Source organism: Pelobates fuscus, chromosome 6 (assembly GCF_036172605.1).
Source record: "Pelobates fuscus isolate aPelFus1 chromosome 6, aPelFus1.pri, whole genome shotgun sequence".
In the NCBI taxonomy this organism is placed as follows: Eukaryota; Metazoa; Chordata; class Amphibia; order Anura; family Pelobatidae; genus Pelobates; species Pelobates fuscus.
Window position 1 is genome coordinate 234,844,021 of NC_086322.1, and position 9,641 is coordinate 234,853,661.

The following is a 9,641-nucleotide window of genomic DNA, read 5'->3' on the forward strand; positions in this document are numbered from 1 at the left end:
ATCCACCAACAAATTGTCACAATGTTTCATGTGTACTTGATAATCTATGATATTGGCATCTGCCCCTTTCCATTAACACGCCTTCTGTAAAATACTCCACAGTTGCAATGGAAAAAAGTGTATCCTTTATCCTTAATACAGCCTTCTAGTTTGTCTGTATGGAAAGACTGTCCCTAATTGTTGGTGGGCAACAATAAACTCTGTTAGGTTAAACACCTTACCAATAAACATTTGGATAATGTTTGGCACACATCATAAGTGGTGAACAGTTCCATAACTCAAATGCATAATAAGAAAACCAATCAATGTGTTTGTCTGTCTTGTTTCAGAAAAATCTTGAAGAAATTGACTTGCTTCATCAAATACCTCATAATAACAGTGCGTGTTCACCTCCTTCTCAAGGATCTTCCCTGTTTTATGGAAACCCATATGAAGGTATGCTAAGATAACAGGGCCAGGTTTACATCTAAGGCACTTATGGTTATAACATTTACAGGCAAACCCCTACTATAGTCTATTCTCTTATACCTAGGTTAGGACTAGGACTGTGGGCAGGCAAAATAAAAAATATGAAAAAAGGCACATTTGTTGTGCCATGTGAAGCACACCTTTCTGACAAATGCATGTAGTCATGTGTTGAATGTACCTACTGGTAAAGCCTATATATGGAAATAATGATATTTAAAATATAAAATACCATGGTTCCTACTTTGATCTTCTGCAGGATACATCTTGTTAGTGTATCACCTTAAACCAGTGGAATGATATATATATATATATATATATATATATATATATATAAAAATCAAAAGAAATGAGAGCACTCACTGGTTTTGAAAAGCTGTGTATTCAGATGCTAGGCAAACAAATCAACGTTTCGACCGTCAAGCGGTCTTTATCAAGATCTTCTTGATAAAGACCGCTTGACGGTCGAAACTTTGATTTGTTTGCCTAGCATCTGAATACACAGCTTTTCAAAACCAGTGAGTGCTCTCATTTCTTTTGATTTTTTATATATTTTGCACTGAGAGGCACCTTGGTCTGAATTTTTCTAAGAGCTTATTTGTGGGAAGAGTGCCAGAATTTGTAAATATTTGTATATATATATATATATATAAAAGAATTCTAATAATACACATTTTTAATACTAGAATTTCAAGATTATGATGAGTTTGATTCTGTAATGTCTCACATTACTATTATTTATGAGATGCATGACACACTTTGTATGATCAAAACCTGTTCACTTTTATTCTTCTGGTAAAATTATTTGCTTCAGCCACACCACTTACCTATGTCAGGACAAACCCCAGTCCCAGCTCACCATGGTGCCTAGAGAATGACTCTACATTCAAGGGTAATAATGAGATTCTGCATTGCACTGTATGGGTACACATAATACAATCCATTGTTTATGTAGTAGATGTGACTATCTGTGTATTATATATGAATTCTGCATGTGCTTTAAGAGGTGAGTGTAGGTAATGTGTGCTTGAGTGGAAAAGTGGATTTACCACCAGAGGTGCAGACCACATGCTCCCCCATGGGATCATCAGGAATGCAGTCAGCAGCTTTACAGAACCACCAGGGATCAGACCCCACTTGACTATTATTATTCTCCCCTTTCTGTGGAAAAATAAACAGGATGGGGTAAAAAAAACTTTTTTTTTTTTTTTTAAAAACACACAACCACCCAACACACAAACACACTCAATGAACCCCACACACAATCACACTCAGTCCGCTCAACACGTAATCACACTTAGCCAACTCTACACTCACTTTAAGATAATCTCACACTCAATTATACCAGCCAGCCCACAATCATAATTAGCCAACTCCACACATACATAAAACACTTAATCAACCACTTCAATCACACTTAGGTGTATTCCTTAGGTGAGGTGATGAGGGCCCAATGGATCTTAGTGACAATTCTGGTATGGGTGCTGCATATGCTTCATAACAGTACCTGAGTAGTGTTTATAGTATCGATGAGGAATATTGTCTGTATTATAAAAACAGAATATCCATCTGAAGGGTGCATTTAGGTGTTAGCTATGTGAAATATATTCAGGTTTATTCACTAAAGTGAGAATTAAATAGAATTTAGAATTAATTCAAAGTGAACTTCAGATTGAAAGTCAAATTATCCAAATTGAAAAATACATCTCCAAATCAATTATGCTTTTAGCTTGGCTACTTTTGCCTTAAAATTTTAATTAATTTTGAATTATCTACAATTCTCACTTAAGTGAATATTTCTGTGGCTCCTAAAATTTCGAGCTGGCTCCCTTGAAAAAAATATAGGCCTCAGGTTAATATTTAATGTATTAGCTTTTCAAATGAGTTAATATTTATCATAATATAATAATAATTTCATATTCATGGACACACTTTTAAAATAATATTTCCAACCTTGCTTGGCATGCCCTTTATCATATGTTTCTGTTTTATCTATGTGCATTTGTATTTTATGTAATGTAAAGACATTCAATAAACATAATTCTTGAAAAAAAAAAAGAAAAAAAAAAGATATTTTCAAAATATTAAAATATAAAATAAATACATATTTATATAAAAATAGCAATATACAAAAAAAATCTAAATATTAAAATAAATGTCAAAATATTAAATAATGTTGAAAGTTTAGCCAAAATATTAAATCATTTGTAAATCTAATTCAAAGATATTAATTATTGTATGCTGTATGAATTAGCCCTGAGCAGCACCTTATAATGTATGTATGTAAACAGCGTTAAACAGCTACAATCAACATGTGTGTTTTACTGCCCAAAAAGTAGCATACTGATTCTCAAAAGGAACAAACTGAATTCAAGGAAAAATGTTTTAGCTATTCAATGCTGATTACATAGCGTGTATACAATGTATCTACACTTGGGTAAGATACTCTATTTTATGTTCACATGACCCTTCCCATTTGGTGGCCAAATAATTTTTATATGTGATTTGATGCATTGCTTATCTACTTTTGCCTGGTTCCTTGTGTATTCCCGGTATCGTTTAGTGATATTTCTCTTGTGAACCTCTTGTTACTTGGCATCAGATACTGTGGCCTGGCAGCTATCGATACAAACTTTGTAAGGAATCTTGTAGTTTTATTATTTTTTACAGTGGGAGACTCTCTCAGTGAATAGTATATAACTTATGTGATATCACTTTCATATTCACAATTCTTTGTATAAGTGATGGATGAGTGTGTTATAGGGTATGTGGTTCAGTTGTGTGTGTATGCACCATTAGATTTGATCCTTTATCACTGCCAGATTACAGCCTTTCATAAAGTAAAATGTTGATGTAATGTGAGTGTACTCACAATAAATATTTGAATTTGGTTGAAAAAGTGCAGTGAGAGTTTTCCTTCGTGATTGTTTTATATATTTTATAAATGTATATCTCAGTATCCCATAATGTAAATTATAAAGTGTTGTGGAATGGTGCTATATAAATAGTTATAATAATATTGTTAACATCACACATGAATTGTGTACATTACTAGTGTAGATTAACAGCTGGATCTATTTATGTCAGAGATTCCAGAGATCGTGTGCCATTTGCTTCACCCAGTATATATGAACCACGAAATACTGGGTGCAATACTATTGTTCTGCCAGTTGGCTTCCTAATTCAGTGCAAACCTAAAGCCCATTTGATGACTATTTTATTTGATTAATAATGCTTTAGTGAATAAAATCTGTTTATGTTTTGCAGGCGATATGTATGGCATTTCGTCAGGAGAGGTAAGCATAGTGATACACTCAGTTCATTAACTATAATGGTGGCAAGGGCAGTGGTGTATTTAGGTTTTGTGCTCCCCTAGGCAGGTCGGTGCTCGGGCACCCCCTGTCAAGGCCACACTTTGACTGACAGACGCACACTCACTGATAGATGCATACACTCATTGACAGACACACACTCTCATATACACTGACAAACAATGACATACACACACTCACTGATTTGACACACTGATAGACAGACATACACTTACTCGGACACACACTCACTGACAGACTCCCTGACAGACGCACGCACAGACTGACAGATGCACGCACTGACTGACCGACACACACATTCACTGACAGACACACACACACACTCACTCACTCAAATTCACTGACACACACATTTACTGAAACACACACACTAACTGACAGACACACACACACACACACACTTACTGAAACACACATACTCACTGACAGACACACACACTCACTGACATTCACTGACACACACACACACACTCACTCACATTCACTAACACACACTCACTGACACAAACATTTCTCCACACTCACAATTATTATTATTATTTTTTTAAAATTTAAATCCACCCAGCCTCCCTACGGGTTGCGATAGCTTGGTGGATTTCTCACCTGGGGTCCAGTGGGGCTGCTGGGCAGGGAGGCAGCCGGACTTGCAGGCAGGTGGTGGGCGGGCGGGTGGCCGGCTGGCGAGGAAGCACTTTCCCCTAAGCTCTCTGCTCAGCTCCCTCGCGCGCCGCAGAGTGATGCCGGCAGCCGGAATATGACGTCATATTCCGGCTCCCGGCATTATTGCGGGTCGCGAGAGGGAGCTGAGCAGAGAGCTCAGGGAAAAGTGCTCCCTCACCGGCCGCCTGACCTGGGGGAGCCCAAAGGTGGCCACTCGGCCACCTCTTGGGCTCCCATAAAACAAGGCAAACAGGGTATTTGCCTGGGCATTTGTGGGCAGCGTTTTTTGCCGCCCCCGGAAATTGCCGCCCAAGGCAAATGCCTTGTTTGCCTCGCGGTACACACAACCCTGGGCAAGGGTACATTTGTGACTGGCACATAGTAGCCTGGTAGCCTTTGTATCCAATGATTCTACTAATACCTGCTGTGTTTTTCGTCCCACTTTTATGCATAAAAGTTAGGTTGAATGCTCTGCGATATAAAATGTTATTCTTCAGTCCTTGGTCATTGCTAATTTAATATAAGTCTGTTTTCATTGTCATGATTTTTGTAAGTATATTCTTCCAATTTTATTTTCAGTTGCAAAGGCAGGGTGGACACGTACACAGTCACCAGAATTTCGAATTACAATGCCAACTATGCAATCAAATATTTCCAGAACATCAAAAACAAATGTTTGAGGATCATTTGTTATGTCATGAGCTGGACAATTGTCCATGAAATAGCACACGAAATTCAGTGCAAACCCTTCCACAGTGATGCCACCAGGGAGAAATGGCAAATCTCAATGTTATCTAAATAGTAAAGAGAAGGTCCGAGCACATATGGTTTGGTCCTTAGCAGGCTTTATTTAGGAACAGAGTTTAGCAAGCTTGAAAGGCTTTTTCCTGAGCCGAAACATTGTTAAACTCTAGTCCTAAATAAAGCATGTTAAGGACCAATTTACGTGTGCACAGACTCTCTCTTTACTATGCCATGAGCTGGAGTGATCTGTAAAATAAAATGCCTAAGCATATTTCTATATGTAGATAAACAGACCTCCTTACAATGGATAATGCGTATACTATTTTATTTACATTGAGAAATGACAACATTTATAGAAATTCTGTATAACTTTATTGTCAGCAACTGTTTCTTTCCTGTTTCTCTATACCATCAGTGAATTCTGGTAGGATATAAGAAAAAAAAAAACAAACCTCTATATATGTTCTTCTGTGTTAGTCAGTATATGTGCTTTTCAGTGTACTCTGTGGGCCAAAATGGTTATGAGCCAAATGGGGGGATCAGAAGATCTCACCAACTGAGCTTGTGAATCTAAAGAAATAAATAAAATGGTGGCTACTGTGTTGTATACTGACCATGCATTTTACTCCACACCCCATTGCTGGCACTTAACTGTTATGTAGGGAGTTACAGGAAAGAGGATAAAGCCTGGGCCTTTTTTAATATGCACTGAGATTAGAGTTTTAATTTGCACTGAAACTGGAGTCTTTATAGTCCTACTCATCATGAACATCAACTAACAGGAATAACATGCTGGTAAATATATCACAACCTGGGAGGGCTAAGGATCTGATGGAGAAAAGGTAATGTAAAGAAAGGGGATCCAACCCTAAGAGAAAAGATAATACAGTGGACTGTTTATCACTTGCATTAGAGCAGTAGTTTTAATAGTTGTGTGTGTAGCAAATACTTTTTTTTTAATTAAATTACGTTATGAAAAGAGTGACACTTAGTACTTTCAAATTGTATGTATAGAAACATATAAATGGTGGTATGAGAAACGTCCGTCCACCCTCCCCCCCCCCCCCCCCCAAAAAAAACACACCAAAAAAACCATCAAGGATGTAAATGTGGTAATGTTATACTACCGTGGGACTAGCATAAATCATTTTTAGATTTATAGTTTTAAGATATCATTTTTGGATACATACTGTCCATGTTTTATTAAAAATTACCATATTTTGACCTTTCAATCCTAAATCTATATTATAGAATAGTTAATATAGAACACAAAACACTAGGTGCCAGATGAACCTAAATCCATTCTATCTACAAGATTGCTATTCTAATAATACACTCAGATGGAATCAATCTTAAATAATATTGTCTGTAGATGTAAGCTCTATCAAGTGTAATATAGGGCTTAATGCTATACTTCTGCACTGCCTATTGCTACATTTGTCACAGTCACTAATATCTTGGTAGCTCAATTTCCCATTAGATTCTTTAGACAGGCCCTGTCATCTCCCCAAAAAAGATAGGTGTAAACTAGAGAATAATTTTAAACATTTTCCCTGTAATCCATTGGATTCTATCTCAATAAATGTTTCCTTACTTCCCATTATAATCACTTACTTTCTTGTCATTTAGACCTAAACTACTCAATTACCACTATTTAATACACTATCGTAGTATTTACTGCCTAAAATGTGTAATAAATATCAAACTAAAGCTGGTAACTAGGTTAGGAAGAACCTAACTTGTGATTTGCCCTGCATCTGCATAGGCTTGTCGTACTTTTTACATTTTTAAAAATTCTTTATTTATGCAGTGCAGATAGTTACAAACAGGCCTGCCAGGCTCAAACAGCATAAACAAGCTTCAGAGATCACAAAGTAGAACAAGTGTGTGGCATGTGATAGTAGTGCACCATTTAATTTTTTTTTAACCAGTTATATAGCATTATATTGGTATAGTGCCATGTATGTTAAAGCTTAGGCTGCGATTAGGCATTGGAAAAGGAGAGAAAAAAAGCATGCTTAAGGCAAGCAAGAGATTTAACTATTCAAGAGCTGGAGCGGCTCAGACATCATTAGGGTGTCAGCACACATCTAGCCGATGCCCAAGTTAGGGAACCATCCGTCGTGCGTGTAAGTAAAGGTGCCTATGAGGTCCCGTCATGGAGTCCGAGTCCGCCCCTGTTCGGCATTGATGCTGTCCGTTGTGACAGCCCGGGCTTCAGCAAGAACTCGCACCCACAGCCCCCCACTGCCGGAATCATGAGAGCAGGGATCCTGAAACAGGCTGGTCATGCTGAAAGTAAGGGAGCTTGTTCCTTTGCTGGCAGGGTGGGTGGTAACTTGTATACAACTTGCAACGAAGCATTGCCGCCTGCCGCGGCGGTTTCTTGCGCCCTTGCCTGTGCTGCTTTGCTTTGGAGGCCCGGGAGGGATGCTTAGGCAGACAATGACGGCCCGCAGGATGGCTCATGGGCGCGGCGCTCTGGGCTGCAGGAGTAGCCTCCTAACCTATAGCTTTGCCCATAATAAGGCACAGATGTGGTTGAACTTCAGGAGGAGCGGATCCACAAGTGTAGGGGGTTGCTGGGAGGCATCCATGTTGGCAGTCCTTGGTGGGACGACCATTTTATCTGTTAGGCCGCAACTCTCCAACTTGCTCTTGAATACTAGATTATTGTTAGATGATTGTGCCAAGGCTGCATCCACTTGCTGCGAGCAAGAGTGCCAATAGATTAAGAGGGTATCCCTCAGGGTTGGGAGCAAGATTTTCGCCGAAAAGAGTACAAAAAAATAAATTTTGAGCTAAGAAAAAGATTTTCCCTGAGGAGCTCAAGCACCATGCGACCGTCTCAGTTGGCTGCCAGGCCCAGCCCCTCTTGACGTACTTTTTAAAACATAATTTAATGAAAGTTAAAGTCCTCTAAAAGACTAGTCTTCTAATGCAAGTGAGAAAACAATCTGATGAATTTTCAAGTTTAGCCAGGAGACCAGGCACTCCTGTAGCATTAGACTGGAACTAAGTCACATGTTTTTTAATATTTCAATGCAATCTTTTTGGTTAATGTATTTGAAGAAAATACACTTATTCTGTCTATAATTATTGTTGTATAGTCTGTTTTTACAGTAAAACACTCTACTAGACATTTTAACAGTGTGTAGTAAAAGTTTGAGTTATTGATTTACAATTATTATTTACACTTTTTTTTTACTTTTACTTTTATAATGTAAACACATTATTTCCTGATTTTTTTTGGATATACACAAATTATAGGAAAAGTGCCAGTTTCTTTTTAAACAATATCAGCAATAAAATAAAATATACATGAATATCTGTGTACAATATTGAAAAAAATATATAAAAAGGAGTTGTAATGTTAAATTGTTAATCAGTTTAAGGGATAAGAAATCAAAGTTTAAAGGGACAATATAGTCACCAGAACAAGTACAGCTTTTTGCAGTAAACACATTTACATTACAGCCTAGGGATACCTCTACTGGCCACTACTCAGATGGCACAGTGTGCAGCACTGCCATTCAGCATCTCCACCCTCTGCATGGAGACACTGAACTTTCCTCATAGAGATGCATTGAGTCAATGAATCTCTTTGAAGAGATGCTGATTGGCCAGGGTTGTGTTTGGCTTGTGCTGGCTCTGCCCTTGATCTGCCTTCTTCGACAGTCTCAGTCAATCCTATGGGAAAGCATTGTTATTGATGCAGATAATCACTTCTGATTATGTCAGCCAAGCAGGCAGATCAGAGGCAGAGCCAACAGCTGTAGTCTTGAATAAAAATAAGATTTTACTATATTTACGGGGCAGGGGGGCTAGATGGTGGATTTAACACTATAGGCTCAGGAATACATGTTTGTGTTCCTGACCTTATAGTGTTCCTTTAAATAAGAAAAACTTAAAACAAAACAAAGCCTTGTTGCCTCTGTCAAATACACCAATAATATAGACTTTGTTTTAATGATTTTGCATATGCTTCTCAGATACATTTATAAAATTATTTTTAAAAATATTAAAATATGAAAAAAATATACAAAAAAGTACATCAATATATACAAAAATAAAACGTTAAAATATTTTTCTAAAAAATAAATAATCTTAAAAGTTTATATAAAAACAATTTAATAATTAGAAAATATCCAAAAAATATATTAAATTAGGACATAATGATATAAAATAGGATAAAAATGAAAAGATAACACCAAAAGAAACCCTGAAAAACATGAGTTATGAGGTCATGTTGCAAAAAGATTGTCCTGGATGGCCATAGGAGGTGTAAGATTATACAGCAATGAAGTATTAAGTAAAGTTTGATGTAAATGCTAGTTGGTTTGTTGAAATGCATGTTTGATTTTGTGCTGAAATAAAAGGTTGCAAAATTGTGAAAAAAAAAACATTGTTAACTTTTCTTTTTTAATACACGTTTTAACA

The 9,641-nt window shown here is 37.1% G+C and overlaps 1 protein-coding gene across 4 annotated transcripts in view; it reads left to right on the forward strand.

The window, feature by feature from the left end:
* CALCOCO2 (calcium binding and coiled-coil domain 2) overlaps positions 1–5,628 on the forward strand; it is a 161,882-nt gene extending 156,254 nt beyond the window's left edge. For all 4 annotated transcript variants that reach the window (XM_063458883.1, XM_063458886.1, XM_063458885.1 and 1 more), the window contains 3 exons: positions 330–435; positions 3,733–3,761; positions 5,037–5,628. In XM_063458883.1, coding sequence (XP_063314953.1) covers positions 330–435; positions 3,733–3,761; positions 5,037–5,177 — 276 coding nt within the window. In that variant the 3' untranslated portion in view covers positions 5,178–5,628. The remainder of the gene's footprint in view (positions 1–329; positions 436–3,732; positions 3,762–5,036) is intronic.
* The last annotated feature ends 4,013 nt before the right edge of the window (positions 5,629–9,641 follow it).